The following is a 23,470-nucleotide window of genomic DNA, read 5'->3' on the forward strand; positions in this document are numbered from 1 at the left end:
GTTTGATTGTGGGCTTAGGGTAGCAGTTACGTCCGACTGTCGTTGAATTCTTAGTTATATAAACTGTATATCAGTATGGGATACAAATGCTACTGCTTTCACTTAACGATAAAGTCACTAACGTGCTAAGAACTATCCCCACTAAGATAACCATAATAGGTATGGTTACGGTTGCTACAGCTACTACTCGCTAAAGTCATTACTATCTACACTATAATTCTCACTATTACTAGACGATATACTAGTAAGAGAATACACTATGATCAATACTAAAGGATTACTACACTATAACAATAGGGAAAACACTAAACAAACAATAATACGCTAATCCACTACGAGGTACTCTATTCGCTATCCACTACGCCCGGAGTTTTCCAGCAGGAAGACGACTCTACATGTATAGATCTATACGGGGCAGACGCTATTACATCCCGACTGTTAATCTCAGTCCGCGCCGTGCAGGCCCAGGGATGCCACTACTTCACTATATTGTGCATGACTGGGAAGGTCATGGGATCCTCTATTAACCTCACTATTAGTGATATACAAAGAATACACTACAACTACTCTAAAATACTACACTAAATGATAAATTACATCCCGAAGTAAGTAAGTATCTATCACTAAAGGAAGTTTGCACCTCTATCACTAATTTCAGGCCTAACCTATTCTATCACATTTACTATTTGGAGATTTGCCGTTATACTTTACTATAAACGGTTTCAAAGAAATGAAGAAATGTATACTTTTCACAGATTGTCACTAAAAATGTATTTCTGGAAAAATATGGGTTTTTTCTAAATTTCTACTACTTATGAATATAAATGATACATTTTTCGTACTAATGCTTTGTATACAAAACTCACACTAAATTCTTATGAACTCACCAGCTTTATGCTGATAATCGTTTTCAAAATAACTTGTATCTTCAGGTCAAAGATAGACAGGTACAGACGCAACATTTTTGGAGAAGGTGGAGCACACAAGACCCATCTCTTATTTTTGATTTACTTTTGGGTGATTGTTAAACATTACAAATCACACTTGTAATTAAATTCACTACATAATGCTATGGTTGTATGTTTCTTGTTTCTACTATTATGCAATTGTGATGATACTGTTCCCTACGTCATCCACCCCGAAACGTATTCCGCCGTTATCGGTTTTGTGGTGTGACAGTCGACATACCTTTGCATCTTTTGCAAGTGCACGGTAAGAGATTCTCCATGACCCATCTTCGCGGAAATCATGTTAGTGAAAATCTCATACCGCTCTTGTCTCGCGTTTTGGTGGTACCTCTCCAATAAGTCTTGGTGCATCTCGTACGGGTACATGTCCTCGTAGGACTTTTGGAATTCGGAGTTCATGGTAGCAATCATGATGCAATGTACCTTCGTTGCATCTCGCTCATGAGTTTCAAAGGCGGTGATTTCGGCTGGAGTAGCGATTTCGGTGTTGATTTTCTCGAGCTTCTCATCAAGGACATACTCTTTGTCCTCATAGCAAGCAATGGTGCGAATGTATCTTATCCATTCGCTAAAGTTCGTTCCATCGAAAGTGACCTTTTGGCAAAGGCTCATCAACGTGAAAGAACTAGTAGCAGCGTTGTTTGCGTTCGACATCTATAATTAGAAAAGGACAAAGATAGATTAGAATATGAATCCCTAACTATCACCCAATAAGAAAAATTAGGGCTAGATCCAACAATGACATTTACATATTAGAAAAGGGATGCCGTAATCTAACATGCAAATAAATTGAAGGTAAGTGAATGACGATTCACTAATTCTCCATCACAAAAACCTAAACTATTAGTCCTAAGTGTTTTTGAGAATTCCTAGGTTCGGATGAGATTCATTGAAACTATTCAATGGCATGTTTAAATCTCGATATGCCCCTCTTGTTTGTGACTGGGATGCCGAGGATCACAAAGCGGGTGTGAATTACCATGCAAATTCACATGGTGCCTTCATTGTAACGATCACCTATTCGATGTGCCGGTAAACCACACACGCTCCATCGAACTATGATAAACAATGAATCACCCTTTGCCACCTTCGCTTAGAACCAATTAGTGTGCCGGTAAACCACACACGCTCCACTAACTTCTTAGCAAGGTGCAAAGTGTAATTTCATGGGATTGCATCAATTCACTTTTCCTAAAGTAACTAAGATTGGGAATTTTAAAATATGTGTAGTTACTTTATATTTCTTATTATACTTTTAATGAGAGGATGAGGTTGCCTTATCCTACCCGTTCGGCTAACGACCCTCCACCAATCAAGCAAGCGGTGGGTGTGAGTGTACACCCATTAAGCGTCATTTTATAGGCCGCAACCTTATACCCACCTTATAGATCGGCTTCGTGAATGAGGCCTACTAACGGTAAGACTAGCATTTAGTTATACATATATATTGTACTAGTAATATCATATTAGTATAGGGTTGTATTTTAAACTTTTTAAAATCTAGGGTTTTGTAATTTAAGTTGTCTAAATTAAAACTTTTAATCATAAATATAAATTTCAAAACTTGAGGGCAAGTTTTAAACATTTAAAACATGGAGGATCAAATAACAAATAATTCCAATTAACAATTAATATCCTAATTATCTATAATTGATTTATTCAAGATTTCTTTTAAGATAATTACCAAAATAATCAAAATAATTAATTAATTATCATATAAGGAAATTAAATATTTAATTAGTTGATAATTACCTTTAACTAGATCAAGATAATTGTTATATTTATCAAAAAATCGAATTTATGTTGATCTATTATGATTAAGGTAAGTTTCCATAAGATAATTACAAAGAAAACCCGAATCTGGTCATTCCTGACGCCTGGACTCGCCAAGTGCACAAAGGGACTCGCCGAGTCCACTTTGAGACTCGCCGAGTCCATGACTCAGAAACCAAAAAATCGAATTTTGCAGGTTTGTTTCAGTTAATCAAGCAACAATTTAAAGAAAACCAAGCTAGGCTCTGATACCACTGATGGGTTTTAGCCATAAGAACTTTCCTATGTGCGCATGCAAAACCCTAATGCTCGGATCTAGGCTTTCTAATTAAACATGCTTTGAATCCAAGACTTCTAATAACTATTTAGGCTAAATAACAACATTGAAACAGATTTAGAATCATACCTTTGAATTCCTTGTTGACCTTGTTATCTTGGAGCTTCTAGAGTCACAAATGTCACTCCTCTAATGGCTTACAAACACCAATAGCAAGGAGGATGATTTGGGAGAGAGGAGAGGGGAGGAATTTCGACCAGAGGTTCCTTACTTTAGGTTCAGTGTCGAATTCCATCAGCCATAGGGTCTATTTATACTTGTAGACTCCTTAAGGATTACAGATAAGTCCCTATCAGATAATCTTCTCTTAAGGCTATCCAAATCCATTCCTAAGATAAGCCTTTGGACGATTTTAGCTATCCTATATCTTTTAGAATTCATCCATAGCATATCCAAATGGATTTACAGTCTAAAGTTTAACTATCAAACAATTGACAGTTTATACCCCTTTATTTAATTAACTTCTTTAAGTCACCAAATTAATTCTAATTAATTTTATGACTTATATTAATCAAATAACAATATATTATTCATTATATTATTCCCATAATATATTAATAATATTTACTCTCTCTTATTAAATCATCCTATCAAGTTGCTATAGTGAAGGCAACCCAAAAGGACCATGCACAACCGAATCAAATACTTGCCTAATATAGTTACAGCCTTAGACACTATTCCAACAAAAGTAACATAAATTTAAAGGAGATTTTGAAATGTTTTGATCACTTATAAATACATAAGCAAACCTTTAAAAAGTGTTTATAACAAAACATTTACACAATTATCATTGTGTCTAACTTTTATTCCCCCCCCCCCCTAAAAGCGTTTAAAACGGTTTAAAAGATTGATTATAGGGGTATGAACTCACCTTATGTGGGTGATTCAATTGCAGATGCGTGTAATGATGAAAAGTTCCAAGAATGAAATCCCGAGACACAAACGAATCCTAAATGGCATATATTGGCATATATAGGCATGGATTTAGTGTTTTAAACAACTAACATGCTAGGAAACACCCTTAGGGACTTGGACTAAGTGTTAGAATCACATGTGATTCATCAAAGAGGTGTTTACGGCCACCACTTGGTGTTTACGGCCATGGAGTGTACGACCGTAAACTCATGGTGAAACATGCATAAAAGGGTCTTTGAGCAATGGGAAAGCTAGTGGGTCGATTGCTCATCAAGAATATGAACTAGATCCTCACTTTGGAGGCCCTTTTTGGGGTGTTTGAGGTGTGTACGACCATGCAAGGGTGTACGGCCGTACACTCCTTTTGTTCCTTCCAAATGGTCGATTCTTAGGTGTTTAACATGGGTTTCAAATGTATACTAAGTATAGGGAAGGGATACTTACATTTTGGAGGCTCAAAGAGGGTTCACGGCCACCAAGAACAAGTGTATGTTCTTGGTGTTCTTGGTGAAAGATGAAGATCTTGTAGATCTACCCAAAAAGATGATTTTCATGGATGAAATCAAAGGATGATATATACATGATGAAGAAGGATAACAACTCAAAGATTGAAGAAACACTTACGTTTTTTAAGATCTAGGATGAAGAACTCGATGATACTTGAGAGAGAATCAATTTTCTAGACTTGGAAGTTTGAGAAGTGGTGAAAAATGAGGGAATATCATGTATATGGGACGCGTTCACAGCCAACCAAGAGTTTACGGCCGTAAACTCCTTGTGATGGAGTTTCCGGCTCGAAAGCAAACCAATGAACTTAAGCTGTCATAACCCTACACCCAATCCTTAAGTGTACTAGGCTTAGAACTCATTAGAATGACCCTTAACAAGGCTAGAAGGCAATGAAATTAAGTCCGACTTTTTGTTGATTGGCTTGACTTTAACAGGTAGAAATTTCCGGGTTGTCACAACTCTCCCCCATTTAAATTAGATTTTGTTATCAAATCATTCCTTACTACTTTTTTAGCCACACCAGACGACTCAGACAATTCTTCCTGAACCCTGATTAGGACTGAGAATTCATCTCATACAAACGACTACCTTCCAATACTGCAATCAAAACTCAATCTAAGCAGAAATCACATACCCTGACGAAGAAACGAATATTGTCATACTAACTTTAACCAATCAAATACCCCGGTCTCTTAAAGGTAACTATTGCTTTCAAAATTTTCTTGTTTGAGGTATAAATGAATTGGGAAGTTTCGTCTTGCCATTGCCTCCCGTGCCACAAATTGATAAAACATTAGAATCAAACTACTCATTTTTCAACTAGGTATTGATACCTATAGCTCGAGTGTCCACTCCCATTAGATGAAGCATAGTACTAACTAGTTTCATATTTAGTTTACGATTAAGTATATCAACAATTTCTGCTATAAAGTCCATTTCATACATGTGAGAAAAAACAAAGAAAATGAGTACACTCTAAGCATAACATTTAATCTTCTTAACACTTTAACTCTTTCAGTGATAGTGCATGGAATTCCAATGCTCAAGAAAATGCAATATTCTTCCTACAACCATTATCAACCAACTAAATATGATGAACTGATGTGAACATAATAAGTATATATGTACTATGATTAAATTAACTTTTCAATAATGCAAAGGTTAACTAGATACACTCGAGTTGAATATATCAGGTTGGACAACATGCCAAAAACCGACAGGTTATTCAAGTTTATTCCATTGGTTGGCCAGAATACATGTAGGGCCAAAGTCAAACCATAATACTTGATATGTTATAGTTTTAATTTTAGTTTCACTTCTCATTCATTATTTCACATTATATACACATGCATTTGTGCAAAAAGACGTGAATGCCCTCCTGAATAATAGCCTTAGAAAGCTTGTCAGGTCCCACTGACTATACAAGACATGATAGATTGTACTGTGTCTTTGTCTTGATGTCAGCCATGTCATGGAATCTTTGTTGATGATGGACATGGAGGGAAAGGTGCATCCATTGTTGATGATGCTAATTTTCCATTAGAACTTGAGAAAGTGGTCACAAGGTCATTTATGGAGACAGATGCTGCTTTTGCTAGGTCGTGTGCTCTTGAATCTGCTCTTTCTTCGGGCACAACTGCACTTACTGCTATGATCTTTTGGAGGTTAGTTGATTGTATTTTTTTGTTTTAATCTCTTTGATATTTTGATTCTGTATGATTGAATTTTTGTGCTTCTAAAGGCTTCGATGGTAATTGAGTGTAGTTTATTGTTAGTTTATCCTAGAAAGTTTGACTATTTGACCAAGTGGCTCAAATATATATTTTAATAATGACGAAATAGAGAAATCTTGTTGACCTAGGTTGATATCTTGAGTTCTTTGAAACGATGACAACGGGTAAATAAGATGTTGTATATTTTAGGGAAAATACTAAAAAAATCGCAAGTTTTACATGCGAAGTTGGAAAAAACCTTAACTTTTTTTTGGTTGTTAAAATGCATAACTTTTTAAAAAACTTTTCATTTCTAACCTTTTATCCCATCCAGGGACGAGGTTAGTAAAGCTGAAGATAGGTCCATGACATACCTAAAATTTCAATTTTATTTAGAATGTATATAGAAAAAAATTAGGAACTACCTTGGAAAATGTCAAGGACCTACCTTGAAATTTTTAGAAAATATCTTGAAAAAAACATTTCAGATGTGAAACAAATAAATTACTAAAGGCGATCTACTATTTTAAATTATGGTACCGGAAACGAAAAGGTAACAAAATTCACTCTCAAAATATTAATATTAATATTAATAAATAAATAAAATACTCTAATATAAAGAAACCCACAAGCTATAACTCCTCATTCATCTTTAACTTTTATAAATCCAGAAAAATGGATCAAAGAAAACTAAAGTTGAAAACTAATAAAACCCTAACCGTGCCCTTCTTGTTTTCGTTCGTCGCTTTAGAATTGAGGTTGGACACTGCCAAATACTTCCACTCTCTGTGCCTTTATGTATGACCGGCCTCTCCTCGGGGGCAAGTTCATTAAGATTCAAGGAGGATCTCCTCTCGTCTCTGAGGTTTTTCTTTTTATCTATTATTGTCTTTTACATCTTCATCTCGTATTGCTTCATTACCTTTTAATTATAATTTGTGATAGGGTGAAAAGTATGGTCTCTAAAATGTTGGTATGACATATATATATATATATATATATATATATATATATATATATATATATATATATATATATATATATATATATATGGTGAGTGTATTGTCAAATGTAGAACTGTAAAAGTAAAAGCCTAAAACCTTTTGTCAAATGTAATACTGTAAAAAAGTAAAAACCTGAAACCTTTTGTCCTTTTATATTGTGATGTCAAAATATATAGGGTTGGTCACTTTTATTTATATTTTAGTATTGTAAACACTGTTTTTTAAAGATGGGAATTAATTTAAAATAATAGAATCTTTATTATACCTTTTTTTCGTATATGCTGGGTAACATAAAAGTGAATCTATAAAAATTATAAGATTTTGATTCAATTAAACATAATATATTGATATCCTATAAAACGTGAGATATACTTTTTATCAAACATAAGCAACTTGATAAATGAACTAATAAAGTACATCGGACGACTTTTTTCTATTTAATTAGAACTTATTTTTAGATTCTTTTAATTGATGCCTGATCGATTTTAACTGGTTGAACTGGTTGCTTCATTTTTCAAGGTATACGATCCGACCCTACCCGTTATATGTATTATTGATTCTTTTATTTTTGTTGGCTTTATTTAATTTAGGAGCCGTATGGTTTTTTGTTCTAGATTCGCCACTGCGGTTATCAACCGGTCAACCCTATATTTTTAACATGGAAGGTTTTCTGAAAACTTTTGAATTCAAAAAAGTCTCCAATTTTATAGATTTTGTTGGCAAAATCCCTAACTTTTTGTTTTGGTAAAAACCATAAGTTTTCAAAAACCTTCTATTTTTAAAAATGAAAGGTCATCCGAAAACTTATGCTTTTTACCAACCAAAAAAACATTAGGGCTTTCGCCAAATTCGTGTGTAAAACTTGAGATTTTCTTTGGTATTTGCCCTATTTTTTACTTAATAGTTTTAAGGGGGCCAAATTATTCAGATAAGCTATATATAGAGGGAATGACTTAACATAAAAATTAATAGAAATAAGGATTTTCCTGTTATATCCTAACTTTTTACAAATTTACCCCCGATTTTCTCGTATTTCCGCACATGTCTCTAATTTTCTCATATATATTTTAAACATCAATATTGGTAAATGATATATGTAATGTACACAAACTATGTTTCTTTTTTTAACCTGACTAAATGACCATTTTATCCTTACTCGGGTCTCTTCTTGTTGCAAACGTGGGAGACTGTCGAGCAATCCTCTCCCGACACGGACTAGCTTTTGAGATGTCAAAAGACCACCGACTGTGCTAGGAAAAAGAACGTGTCCGGATCGAATCCCTAGGCGGCTTCATTGAAGATGGCTACTTAAACGGTCAATTAGCTGTGACTCGAGCCATCGGTAAATAGCATATGAAAGGGCTCAAGGAAACCGGGACCCACATGGGCCAACGAATATCCGAACCCAAGCTCAAACTCATAACCCTAACGAAAGAAGACGAGTTTTTGATAATTGGAAGTGATGAGATTTGGGGCGTGTTTATGAACCAAAACGCGGTGGATTTTGGCAGGCGGCGGTTGCAGGAGCATAATGATGTGAAGTGGTGTTGTAAGGAGATGGTGGAGGAGGCGATGAAGAGAGGGACGATGGATAATTTGACGGTGGTGGTTGTGTGTTTTCAGGCGGAACCGCTGCCACATGTGGTGGTGCAGAGGGGGAGAGAGGGGGAGAGTCAAGTGGAGTATTTCAGCCGAAGGGTTACTGAATCTTAAGTTTCATCTTGAAGGGTGATGAAGAGATTGATTTTTTTTGTTGTAACGTTTTGGAACGATTTGGAGATGATGATGATGATGAAAAGTTTGAGTAATTGTTGTAAATACATTCATGTGACGCAGGGAAATAAATTATTATAGGATACTTGTTGTATCTTTAGAGCAGGGGAAACGATGTGTACGTAAATACATAAAATGTTGATTTGACATTTGTAAATTTATCTGTGGTTTCGTAGTCTTTATACGTTTTATGTGCTTGTATGGGGGTTATTTTGTAAATATTGTTTTGGATGTTTTATTTGGGAAAATGACTCTTGAGGATAACTAACTGTTGCGTTTGTTCTCATTTTGTCTCTTTCCTTTTTTTGTACTCAATATACCATCGAACTTATTGTTTGTGTTCACCGTAACCCTTTTGACCGGCTTTTGACGTGTGATAGTCGGTCAAGGGTTATGGTGAACACAAACAACAAATTCAATGGTATATTGAGTACAAAAAAGGAAAAGGACCAAATGAGAACAAATGCAACAGTTGGTTACCCTCCTGATTCATTTTCCCTTTACTCATTTCCATCAACTCTCACGTCATCTCCTGCTGATATTAATGACTTTATGAGATTCATTCTTGCTTCTCTTCAAAACATAACCCACAAAAAAACATTATTCATACATGTACAACTTTGTAATGTAGTTGAATATTTATCAGGGGAATCTTGACTAAGCAGATGCATTTCATGACTACGTTTACATTTCCAATCAAATGATTTATTGTATCATGAATTCTAACAAGTCCACAAACGAGTGGAATCACAAGTGCTGTGATTTTCGAGTTTACTTAGCTTTAACATCGAATTCATGGGATAAGATACAACATCAATATGTACAATATCATGCAGCTTTTGCAGACACATCACCATAATATACATTGAGATAAACGTTTACGCTGATAAATATACCTCTCATACACGGTTATATCCTTTAACAGAGAGTTGTTGACAGCTAACCACGGTAAGCATAGCATAAACCATGTTTTAACGAAGTTACCCCTCCGAAACGCTCTTCATATACGTTACAGCCAAAAAAGGTTGCAGTCTTTGATAATTTTACAACTTTAATTTCATTTAATTTTTCGAGAAAAAAGACTCAGGAGGATAACCAACTGTTGAGTTTGTTCTCATTTGGTCCATTTCCTTTTTTTTGTACTCAATATACCATCGAACTTGTTATTTGTATTCACCATAACCCTTTGACCGGCAATCACAAGTCAAAAGACGGTCAAAAGGGTTATGGTGAACACAAACAACAAGCTCGATGGTATATTGAGTACAAAAAAAAAGGATCAAACGAAAACAAATACAACAGTTGGTTACCCTCAAGAATCATTTTCCCCTTTTTATTTTAACTATCCTAATTAAAAATAATAATAATAAATCCTAAATCATCAAGCAGTAAAAAAGTTAATAGTTATCAATAAGTCCTGTAGGACGTTCAAAATATACATTTTTCATTTTAGCATAAAAAACATATTTGAAGAGAGTTGTAGGTGTCACTGACTTGATCATTTATCAATTCAAGCCAAAAATCATCGTGAACAAGCTCGAACAATAAATAATGCATGTTTAATTTGAGGGAGCTTTGCGTTGTCGAAGTGTGGCTTTATAATCAAAATCTAATTTTTCATCAATCATAAGAACGTAACAAAACTTTATATGATATTTTTTGAATTAAACTAATGGTATCTTGAATTCAAGTTGGCAGCCACATGGATGCCACGTCAAACCAAGGTAAATGTGTACAACAAACAATTTAATAGTATTTTTTGAATTAAACTAGAAGATAATTGCTAAATGGTGTACAAAATTAAAAAATTATTTGTAATCGTGTAAAAAAAAAAGTTCGCCAGCAATTGTACATAAAACCTAGTTAAAGTCCATAAGCCTCCTAAATCATTATCCTTGTTTTCTTCTCTTCTGATGCCTTCTTTTTTTCCTTCTCCGTCACTAATTCCTCAAATATCACTTGTGTCATTCACCTTTGTATCTTTTCTCTACTCCCATATTTTTAATAACCAACCTATCAGGAAAAAAAATACAACATAACTTCAATCTAAAATCAAAATAAATTAATAAAAATTAAAAAGTAAGCTACACCACTTTTAGAAAAAATGGTTATCAAAGAAAATAAGGTAGCTTATAAGCTTTGCCTAGGTCTGCTATGAATGTTTGAGTTGTTACATAAACCAGTGTCTACCAATCACTCTAATCATAGATGAGGGAAGGCTAGGCAACAACTCAGATTAAAGGATGAGGAATTATAAAGAAAAAACAAGCTAGTGACACAAAAATTTTGCTACCAGTATCATATAAAATATACTTGATACCAACTTGTTTGGTTGGTACAAAATGGTAATGATATATACCAATTTTGTTTATTTTCAGATATAATAGTTAAAAGACTAACAAAGGCACAGGACACTTTTTTCATTAAGTAAAGAAATTAGTGAAGTAAGGCTTTTAGTTGACTACGACTCAATGGCTAATACCATGCTCTTAAATTGTAAACAATAAACACACCAGACTGAAATATACATTATAAGTAAGAATTGAATTGGATCGATCACTACCAAACATATTGACGGCCAACTTTCTTGCTTCAGTTAATAGCATAACTAAAAGCATGTTGGATGGTTTTCCATGCTATAAATTTGACAGCCCTATTCATTTATATAATGAATATTGTTGAGTTAGTTGATGTCTTATTCTTCAAACTTATAATTCATTCATGTATCCTTTTATGTCCTTAAATTGTATTTATTAATTATTTAAGGGAGATTGTGTTAGTTGTGTTTCTTGTGTTGTTAGATATTTGCCGGAAGGGTGATTTGTGCAAAGTTGGAGAAAGATATGGACTGCGGAGCAAAGCTGGAACATATCAAGCAGAACATGCGGGTTGTATTTGTTTGTAACCGGGTTGACCCGGTGTTTAAATAGGTACTTTGTGTGTGTTTGATTCATAATTCATTGATCGTCTTCCTTGAGAGTTTGCTCTTCTCTCTCTCAGAGTTGTTCGTTTGAGTCTGTAATTGTTCATAACTTGTTAGAGTCTTCTTATTCTGTTTTAGTTGTCTTTGTATTCAATGAATAGACTAGAACTTAAATCTGAGGGTAGAGTGTGATTGTAGTGAGCTTTCTTTTGTAAGTAAATGAAAACCAACTGATTCTTACTTGAATAAGAATTGTTGATGTTGTGATATCTTAAGTTTTCATATTTTAGTTTTCTTTAGATGGTATCAGAGCCTGGTTCGGTGTTTTTTGTTGTTCCGTTTTAGGATTTCTAATTAGGGTTTCAGGTTTGGGGTTGTGTCTCGATCTGGATCTGGTTTGCTTCCATTGTTTGTAATTCAGATTAGGGTTTGTGTCTGTCTGGTTCTGTTTGTCCAACGGTCTGTGCCAAATCGTGAAGATTATTTGTTGATTTGGTTCAGATCTTGCAGTTGTTTCTCCATCAATTCTGGTCTTATCTTGTCACTATCTTGGGAGTAAACGTTCAGATATTGTATGTGTTGGTTTAACTTGAATTAAATTTAACGCATACATTGTCCTGACCAAGGTTATCGATAGCGATAGCGAGGAAATAGCGATAGCGATGAAATAGCGACAGCTATTTCATGTTTTGTGATTTCTTATAAATTAAACACTATATTTACTTGCACCTATGAGCAATCAAAAATAACATAGAACTAACAAGTACCAGTTCTATTAAACTAACATTAAGTTCCAAAAGATGTTTACCACAAAATATTGGTTAGTTTTAGACTCTAAAGTCTAAAATTAAGTTCTAATACCACAAAAGAATGGTTATTTTTAGACTCTAAAGTCTAAAACTATGTTTCAATACCACAAATCGATTTTGGTGAGGTGTGCTATTGTCACTACTGTAGCAGAAGTGAGAAATAACCCGCCAAAATCGATTTTAGTGATTTTGGCATCGATCATGAAGACATGAAATTGACTGTACGATTGCCCGCGTAAACCTATTCCGAGCCTTATTGCTATGTTTTTTACCGATTTAAAAAAAAATTGTCGGACATCGCTACACACGCTATTGCCTCGCTACAGGCATCGTAGCGACCCATCACAGCTACGCTACGCTATTCGCTATAGCGAGTGTAGCGATCGCTATTAACAACCTTGGTCCTGACGGTTAACGTCAAGATGGTGAAAACAGGGTATCATTAACAGAGTTGGTGCCTGGCATTTGAATGCCCTGTGGTGTGGTTAGTGGTAGATCTTTTGATCTATCGAAACGACATAGCTGTTTGTTGTGTAATTTTTTAGTGGATCATTGTAAGTGTTCGCACGTTTTCGCTTATGTTTCTTGTTTTTTCTTTCTTTGTGGTGTTTTAGATCTATCATCTATCTACTAATCTTAGTTGTTTTACATCTGTATCTCAACCTGCTCTGATCTTATATGATTATGAATATGGACTGATTTACAAAAACTGTCTGTAAACTTCTAAGGTTAGGTTTTGGATTCGTGATTTTTCTTGTATCTGATTCTTGTTAGTTATGACCGGTGAAACACCTGCAGGATCTTCTTCTGGTAAATCTGAAACTATTGATTTTGATGATCCTTTGTATCATCATCCTTCTGATTATGCTAGTAGTACTATTATTAGTTTTAAACTACTAGGAACTGAGAATTTCAGGGTTTGGAAAAGCTCTATGACTAGAGCTTTGAAAGCTAGAAATAAAAAAGGATTTATTGAAGGTATTGAGGTTCAGGATAAAAAGGATCCTATTAGATCTCTTAAGTGGGATAGGGTAAATGCTATTGTTTGTTCTTTGATTCTTAACTCCTTGTCTGAGAATATCTATATTGGTCATGTATGTTCTGAGTTTGCTTTGGATATTTGGAATGATCTATGTGATACTTATTACAAGGCTGATGGATCTATTGTTTTTAGTGTCCATCAACAAATAAATTCTCTTTCTCAAAATGGTTTGTCTGTTTCTGATTACTTTAACAAACTTGATGGTCTATGGAAGGAATTTGATAGTCTAACTAAGTGTACTGAGTGTGTTTGTGATGCTGCTGTTCAATCTAAAAGTCATTCTAAGCTCATGAAGCTTATATAATTTTTAAGTGGTTTAGATGAGTCTTTTAATCAGGTTAAGAGTCACATTTTGCTAATGAAACCTTTACCTGATGTTAAAACTGCCTTTTCTGTTGTGTCTAGAGAAGAGTCTAATAAAAAAAATGGATCTACTTTTGTTCTGTCTAACAAGAGTAGCTCTTCTTCAGCTTTTCCTGGGAAAATTAATGATAACAGGAAATTTAAAGGCAGAAATAAGAATTTGGTCTGTAAAAATTATGGTATAAAGGGACACACAATTGAAAAGTGTTATAAACGTATTGGGTATCCCAAAGATTTCAAATCTAAATCTGATTTTAATAAGGTTTCTTCATCTGGAACTGCCACTCATGTTAGTTCACATGCAAGTGAGAATTTTAATTCTTTAGTTACTCCTTCTGATAAATCTGAGCAGCATTTTTTGACAAGTGAACAATTTTCTAAAGTTTTGGCTCTTCTTAATGAGAAACAATCATCAGAAGATGTTACTGGAAATGCCAACATGGCAGGTATGATGTGTAATAATGTTTCTTTTAAAAATAAAAGTTGGGTTGTTGATTCGAGCTAGACAACATATGACTGCTTCTGCATCACAACTTTTTGATATGGTTGATGTTTCCAAGCTAAACTTAAAGGTGGATCATCCTAATGGATCCACTGCCAAAATTGATAAAACTGGAAACATGAATCTTTCAAATTCTATCATCTTAACTAATGTTTTTGTTGTTCCTGATTTCCATGTGAATCTCTTATCTGTTCATAATTTGTGTAAGGAAAACAAATGTAAAATTACTTTTGATGAGAATAATTGCTATGTTCAGGATTCTTTCTCCAAAATGATTGTGAAGACTGGTAAAGAGTTTGAAGGTCTTTACTATCTTGAAAACAACAATAACTCTCTAGTAGGTCAAGTATTGTTAATTGTTCTAAGTGTTTTGTCTCTAAACTTACTTGGCATAATAGATTAGGTCATCCTGCTGATAGGGCTTTAAATGTGTTAAAACCTCTTCTTAACTTTGAACATGAAAATGTTATGCCATGTGAAGTTTGCCATAAGGCAAAACAAACTAGGGAACCTTTTCCATTAAGTGAGCATAAGACTAGTAAACTAGGTGAACTTATTCATCTGGATGTTTGGGGTCCTTATAAAGTTCTTGTTGGTGGTTTTAGGTTCTTTCTCACTATTGTTGATGATTTTACTAAAGCTACTTGGGTTTATCTTTTGAAATCTAAAAGTGATGTTTTATTTTGTTTCCAAGAGTTTCATGCTTTACTTGAAAATCAATTTGGTATTAAAATAAAAACAATCAGGTCTGATAATGGGTCTGAGTTTGTAAATTTTAATATGAAAACTTTTCTTGAAAGAATGGGTATTGTACATCAAACTTCATGTGTTCATACTCCACAACAGAATGGTGTTGTGGAGAGAAAATATAAGCATCTTTTAAATGTTTCTAGGTCTCTTCTATTTCAGTCTGGTTTGCCTAGAAAGTTTTGGGAAGATGTAGTTCTTACAGCTGTTTTTTTAATAAATAAAACTCCCTCTTCTGTTTTAAATGGTAAAACTCCCTTTGAGATTGTTTATAATTGTGTCACTGGTTTTGATAAAATCATAGTATTTGGGTGTTTGTGTTTTTCAACTAAACTGGATACTAAAGATAAATTGTCTGAAAGATCTGAAAAATGTGTTTTAAGTGGTTATTCAAATGTTAAGAAATGATATAAATTGTTTAGTCTTCATAGTGGAATGTCTTTTTTCTCCACGGATGTAAAGTTCTATGAGTCTGTTTTTCCTTTTAAAATGGCTTCAAAATCTGGTGCCTTTTTTGATTCGCTTGAGTTTCCTTCCTTGAATGATCATGGTCCATGGGATCCTTTTTCCAATAATGAAATTTTGTTGTCTGACAATCTTGATGATAGTCAAGATTCTAGGAATTTAGATGGTACCTATCAGGAGGGTGATATTAGTGTTGATCAACATGTGAGTGCAATTGATTCCCGTTTTGAAGGTAGTTTAAATAAAAGGGAAAAATGCAAAAAAACCCAACCAATTATACAAGTATATGCAAAAAAAAACCCTTATATTATTTTTATGTTCAGAAAAGCCCTTATATTATTATTTACATTTCAAATAAAACCAAATCGTAAATTTTTAAAAGAAATGACCGGCTAAAATTATGATACGATATACATATCCCTTATCTTTCTTCGATTGTATGCAAAAACATGTCAAACCGATACATATTTGGATTACTTTCACTCGATTGTGTTATCTATATGGTTGATTTTTCTCTTCTTAACTAATCGTTTTTATCCCAAATTAAAATCAATGTCGTATTAATAAAATAAAAATGTAAGAAACATTAGATTTTTAGTTGTCGATTTCTCTTAAAACCCGTATTTTGGTCTTTTTCGAATAGTAACTATTAATATAATGGTTTTTCTGAACATAAAAATAATATAAGGGTTTTTCTGCATATACATTTATAATTGGTTGGCCTTTTTTGTATTTTTCCCTAAATAGAACTGCAACTCTTCCTGATCAGGAAGGTTCTCCAAGTTGTGAAACACTTGGTTCGCAACCTGATCCAGTTACATTTGAATCTTTGGACAATTCTGAGGAAAATCTTGTTTCATCTTCTTCTGATAGTCAATCTTTGAGGATATCTCATAGAGAATCTAAGTTTTCAAAAAGATTTAGTGATTTTGTTATTGAAGGAAAATGTAAATATAGGATTGAGAAATCTGTTAACTATTCTTTTTTTGAATTCTGAAAATAGATGTTTTGTGGCTAATCTTAACAAGACTGTTAAACCCTTTTCATATTATGAAGCTTCCTTAGATCCTAATTAGGTTTAAGCTATGAATGATGAAATGGAAGCTTTATATAGAAATCAAACTTGGATTATTTATGATTTGCCTTCTGACAGGAAACCAATTGGTTGTAAATGGGTCTATAAGATTAAATATAAATCCAATGGTGAGGTTGAAAGATATAAAGCTAGGCTGGTAGCTAAAGGCTATAATCAGAGAGAACGTTTAGATTATGAGGAAACTTTATCTCCTGTAGCTAAAATGGTTACTATTAGGACTGTTATTACTATTGCTGTTAATTCTGGATGGAAATTGTTTCAGCTTGACATTAATAATGATTTTTTATATGTTGAGTTAGATGAAGATGTTTATATGTCCTTGCCTCCAGGATATCATGATAAAAGTAATACTCAAGTCTGTAAATTGTTGAAATCTTTATATGGACTTAAGCAGGCTCCTAGAAAGTGGAATGAAAAATTATGTGGTGCTTTGTTTGAATTCGGTTTTGTACAAAGTGTGAATGATTTTTCTCTTTTTGTTAAATCTGGTAATAATTGTTTTCTTGCTCTTTTAGTTTATGTTGATGATATTATACTTACGGGTAGTAGTGTTGATGAAATTAATAAAGTAAAGAATTTTTTAAAATCTAAGTTTCTAATTAAAGATTTAGGAAAATTAAAGTTTTTTTTAGGTATTGAGGTTGTAGATATTAGAATGGTATTTGTTTGTGTTAGATAAAATATTGTATTGAATTGTTACATGAATTTGGTGTGTTAGGTTGTAAACCCGTTAAAATTCCTTTGGATAATAATGTTGTTATTAGAGGAGATGGCTTGGATAAAAATGATAGTTTAATTCCTAACGTTGTTTTGTTTCAAAAACTGGTTGGTAAACTTATTTACTTAACCATTACCAGGCCAGATATTTCTTATTCTGTGCAAGTTTTGAGCTAATTCATGCACAGTCCAAGGAAGTCTCACTTTAATATAGCTATAAGACTTCTGAGATATTTTTAAAGAATAATCATGGAAGAGGTTTTTTATTGTGAAATCAAATGTTGTGTCTTAAGAGCTTTGTTGATGCAGACCGGGCAAAATGCCTTGTTTCAAGGAAATCTGTAATAGGTTATGCAGTATTTTTTGGTGATAATCTTGTTTCGTGGAAGAGTAAGAAACAGGAAACTGTTTCTGGCTCGTCTACTGAGTCTGAATATCGAGCCCTTGGTGTTGTATCTTGTGAAATAATGTGGATTTTGAAAGTTCTTTTTTATCTTGGAATTAAGAACAAAACTCCTGTTCCTATATTTTATGATAATGAATCAGCTATAAAGCTTGTTCTTAATCTGGTATTTCATGAGAAAACCAAGCACTTTGATGTTGATTTTCATTTTATTAGAGATCGTGTTTCAAAAGGAGTTGTTGAGGTTTTTAAAATTAGTTCTGATAATAATTTGGCTGATATTTTTACTAAAGGGTTGAGTGTTTCTCAACATGAATTGATTTGTCAAAAGTTGGATCTTGTTGACCATTTCCAAGGAAGTTGCTAGTGTTTACTTTGAATTTGAAGTTTGAGGAGGGGTATTGAGTTAGTTGATGTCTTATTCTTCAAACTTATAATTCATTCATGTATCCTTTTATGTCCTTAAATTGTATTTATTAATTATTTAAGGTAGATTGTGTTAGTTGTGTTTCTTGTGTTGTTAGATATTTGCAAGAAGGGTGATTTGTGCAAAGTTGGAGAAAGATATGGACTGCGGAGCAAAGCTGGAACATATCAAGCAGAACACGCAGGTTGTATTTGTTTGTAACCGGGTTGACCCGGTGTTTAAATAGGTGCTTTGTGTGTGTTTGATTCATAATTCATTGATCGTCTTCCTTGAGAGTTTACTCTTCTCTCTCTCTCTGAGTTGTTTGTTTGAGTCTGTAATTGTTCATACCTTGTTAGAGTCTTCTTATTTTGTTTTAGTTGTCTCTGTATTCATTGAATAGACTAGAACTTAAATCTGAGGGTAGAGTGTGATTGTAGTGAGCTTTCTTTTGTAAGTAAATGAAAACAAACTAATTCTTACTTGAATAAGAATTGTTGATGTTGTGATATCTTGACTTTTCATATTTTAGTTTTCTTTAGAAATATATAGGTTGGTTTAAGTTAAGGGATTTAAGCAGCAAATTCATTTGAATTTACAAACAAATATTGGTATTTCATGCCAAAACAGAAAGATTAAATGTACATACTTAGAGTCAATCGCAATACGGGTCGTCTTTGTAAGCATACGGCTCCATATATGATGTTTTAGAGTCGTTCTGATGAGATTTTCTCCATCCATGTAAGTCTATGACAATGTGATATAAATATCAATCAGTATTTGCAGCTTAAACTTGATGAAAAGCATCAGCTCAATGTGGGACTTACCTTTACGAGGAATGGTATCACCGATTAACATATTTAACCAATAAGGAGTGGTTGACTTGAAGTAATCACGACGACATAGATAGTAGGCTCCTGTAGTCAGCTCAAATTCAGATAGATCTCCTCCAATAATTTCTTCCTCTTTCTTGTAATTTTTGAAGTATTTGGGCTCTTCTTCACAATCATCTATGAACACAAGGCTAGCACCACAGCTACTTACCATCCATCCATCCCCCACAATGATGGACACATTGATTTCATCACCAGCATCTAAAACGTTCCCAATGGGCCAATAGCTTAACCACACAGCATCTTTTCCATCTTCCGGATCGGCATAGATCACAGGGTTATAGATCCAAGTAAGGCCCTTTGTTGTATTGCTGACTTTGGCGAACAAAGCCCGTGTGTATTTGTCCTTGTATGAGGCAGAAAAAGATATGCCTGATCGTCTGTATGAGGAGGTTATGTCTAACCCTCGGATCTTGCATTTTTCTGGACAAGAAGGCACACAAAAGGATAAGGATGCAGACGATGACATATACTCAGACGTTGGCATGCTTTGATAGTTTATGCCTGGAAGATATGTGCTCATTATACCATATTCATACAACACCTGGTCAAACACATTGCAGAAATACCAAATTATTCATAAATATATTAGTTTTTCGGTGGTAAAAAGATGTGTTTTTTTTGTGCTTATTCATGCATGCAGGAGAGATACCTGTATATGCCAACCATGTATATCCCAACCATATCTAAGGACACCATCATCTATGAGGGTCAACCCATGATGTTGATATGCTTTGATCCATTTCATATGTCCCAAATCTGCTTCATCAAGATATTTTAACCGCACCAATTTGAAAAGTCCTTGAATTTCACACAAATTTGCACAATCGAGATATTCAAATTTCCGCAATCTGAACCCAGCGGATTCGAATGTTATTTTCTGCAGCGAAGAACACCAAGATGTACACAACTCTTGTATCGTACTTGGGAGACATAGGAGGGACTCTATATTTTGACAACTACTCACATCGAGTACCCGAAGCATTTTAAGATTGGTAAGGGGCGTAAACAGATTACTGCAGCGATAGAGAAACAAAAGCTTTAATGAGTCTGGAAAGGGGACCAACAGCGATTCTGGCATTCCTCCACCAGCAGTACATAGACCTACTTTCCAAGATTGATTACACCCTCCAAAGTCCAATAGAGAAAGCTTCTTAAGACCTCTGATGGTTTCCAAAACATGAGTCAGACTGAGACGGAAACAGTACGAGAGAATCAAAGTCTCGAGATTAGGAAGTCGGGAAAGATGGCGGATACTGAAAAGTTTGAAGGACCATTTAAGATTTAGGATCTTCAGTGAATAAAGAACCTATTCCAAGAATACAAACATTAATTAATTCATAGTACGTTAACACATAAACTGTTAGAAAGTTGGTAAGCTAAAAGGTCAAGTGACAAACAGGATAGCAAATTCCTACCATGGGCGGTTCAAACTTTTCCAACCATCCATAGCTCATATGTATAGCCACCAAGCTGCTCCCAACTAAGCCGGATGGTATTTCTTTTAATCGAAAATTAGTCCAGTACAACCATCTTAATTCTGAAAAATTGTTGTAGGACCCGTTGAGTTCCACATGTTCTAGCTTGAGCAATTTCAGTTTGTCCATTTTTGCAAGTGAATCTGTTTCAAGGGTTGATGGCTGCAAATTTAGCATTAAGTTAACAATTAGTACATACATCATGTATGACATAAAGAGTCAAGAGTCATTCAGGTCGTTGCTTACATTTGATGTCATCCCTTCCCCAAGCTTTTGCATGTTAAGTGATAACCCTTCAATTGTTTTTGAACCCTATCAGGGAAGACATGAAATGTGACAAGGGAAGTTAGCAAATGAGGTTCATGTGAAAGGGTAAGATAGTAAGTTTAAAGATACACATAACTAAGAAGCATCATACCTCTCCGTTTCTCAACAAACGATAAGATTCATCATTTTGTGAGACTCTACTACGTGCTGCAGGATCTCTGGATTCTTGAAGGACTATGTTTCTTGCCATCTCTTGAAGCAGTTGATGCATCATCAGTTTTTTCCTTGGAGAGATGGTAAGAAGGCATCTGTTAATGAGGGTCCTGATCCCAGCCTTTGCATGCCATTCATGCTCCAATATCTTTGCCACATAACCCTCATATTCACCAACAAAGAAAAAAGCAATATGCAGAAACAACTCTTTGTTACTGGCATGTGGTAATGAGTCAAAGCTCTTTTGTAGTATACCTTGGATTTTGCAATCAAGATCTCCTTTTAATGAATTCAGTGAATTCAATGTACTTCTCCAAACCCCTATCATACTATTTTTTTCCCTTGGCTCTTCAGCATCAGAAAATAGAGAAGAACCCAATACTTTAAGAGCTAGTGGATTTCCACCACAATATTGTGCTAATTGTAATGCGAGATCCTTGAAACCTTCCATAGGAATTTTGGATCCAAATGCATGGCAACTTAAAAGATCTAATGATTCATGATCATTCAGCAATTCGGATTTTTGCACCTCGCACCTCCAAGATATGGATCTGAACCATGCACGTATATCTAAAAGCCTAGTTGTTATTATGATCTTGTTTGGGGTACGAGAAGCCCTTGTTCCAAGTAAAGTGTCTAATTGGTCATGTTCATCAATATCATCAAGAATAATAAGCGCCCTTTTCACTTGTAAGGCTTCCTCAACCTTTCTTGCCCCCGCAGATACACTAGATATATTTGCAATATTCTTTCCCCCTAGAATGTCTGTGAGAAGTTGTTTCTGTAGCCCGAGCAAACCATCATACTGTTTAGAGTGCTTTCCGATCTCTTCAAGGTAACTGCTGCTTTCAAAATTTTGCCTGTTTGAGTTATAAATGAATTGCGCCAGTGTCGTCTTGCCACTGCCTCCCATGCCACAGATTACTAAAACATTAGCAACAGATTGCTCATTTTTCAACCAGGCATTGATACCTTTTGCTCGAGTGTCCATTCCAATTAGATGAGCCGGAGTACTTACTAGTTTCATATCTAGTTTACGGTTAACTGTATCAACAATTTCCGCGATAAATTCTGTTTCAGACCTGTGAGAAAAGAACAAAGAAAATGAGCACATTAGAATACCTGCTATGTTATAAGTTTTTTGTTTTAGTTTCACTTCTCACTCACTATTTCACATCATATACACATGGTGAATATATGCATATTATATTCTATATTTATAGTAAACCATTAGTAAGTAAGGAATAGAATGGCATAATGCCTATACATAACTAACAGAACAACTATTTTTCCAATCAAGTAAAATTGCAATCTTCACTATAGAGAAAGTTCAATTATCATGCCAAATGTTTCCGGAGACAAGGAGCAAAGCCAATGAAGTAAACCAACTCCTTAGACTACTATGGAAAAGGCCATAGAATACACACAGGTAAGCCTGTAATCATCTGGTTCTGCTCTTGGCATAACTTATCTTTTCAAGAAGCATACCTGAATTTGATCATCTGCTAGGGACAAATTACGATTCCTAATCATATTTAACACTCACTTGAATTAATCAAAAAAGTTTACAAAGGATTAAACAATAAACACGAATAGAGAAAGCATACCCCGAAAAAACCATGCCGGTCAAATCAGCAATCTCTGCAAGAGCTGCCTTCCATCGATTGACATTATACTCTGTCCATTTTGACCCTTCTACTCCTTCTTCTACATTAATCGCGAAACTTTGTCTTTGGTACCTGACATCTGAGGGATTGACATGGTAAAAAACCGGTAAAACAAAATGATTTATGCTCTGCCTTTGCTCAAGGATCAACAGCAGCTCGTCAAGGCACCATCTGGAATTCGCATACTTCTCTGACAATACAACTATAGAAGCCCTAGACTCTTTGATTGCTCTCTCGATTTCCGGCTTCAGTTCTTGACCTCTGTCGATATTATCATTATCCCTAAAAGTGCGAACTCCTGCTCGCTGTAAAGCTGCATAGAGATGATCTGTAAATGAATTACGAGTATCTTCACCTCTAAAGCTTAAAAAAACGTCATGGCTGCTGGTATGATTTAGCAGAGAAGATGAAGTAGACGCCATTGAAATTAATAAGATAAGAGGTTGTCGATCAAAGGGAAATATAAAGGCATCAAAGTCAACATCTC

General features: G+C 34.4%; 1 protein-coding gene and 1 pseudogene across 2 annotated transcripts; one reads left to right on the top strand and one right to left on the bottom strand.

Moving 5' to 3' along the window:
* LOC145064068 (putative protein phosphatase 2C 27) overlaps positions 1-8,951 on the top strand; it is a 28,737-nt pseudogene extending 19,786 nt beyond the window's left edge.
* A 1,670-nt stretch (positions 8,952-10,621) lies between these two features.
* On the bottom strand, positions 10,622-23,470 carry LOC145061571 (disease resistance protein RPV1-like). 2 transcript variants are annotated; one of them, XM_079009096.1, is made up of 8 exons: positions 22,924-23,469; positions 21,255-22,398; positions 21,083-21,148; positions 20,777-20,998; positions 20,011-20,667; positions 19,293-19,902; positions 19,115-19,212; positions 10,622-11,005 (listed from the first exon to the last, which is right to left on the bottom strand). In XM_079009096.1, exons 1-7 carry the CDS (start codon positions 23,403-23,405, stop codon positions 19,121-19,123), a joined length of 3,273 nt encoding a protein of 1,090 aa, XP_078865222.1. In that variant the 5' UTR covers positions 23,406-23,469; the 3' UTR covers positions 10,622-11,005; positions 19,115-19,120. The 2 variants fall into 2 exon arrangements, with proteins under 2 accessions (XP_078865222.1, XP_078865223.1); XM_079009097.1 differs by lacking the exon at positions 10,622-11,005 and adding an exon at positions 15,563-16,013 and having other exon boundaries at positions 22,924-23,470.

This window comes from Lactuca serriola, chromosome 7 (genome assembly GCF_051521515.1).
Source record: "Lactuca serriola cultivar US96UC23 chromosome 7, Lser_US96UC23_V15, whole genome shotgun sequence".
NCBI lineage: Eukaryota > Viridiplantae > Streptophyta > Magnoliopsida > Asterales > Asteraceae > Lactuca > Lactuca serriola.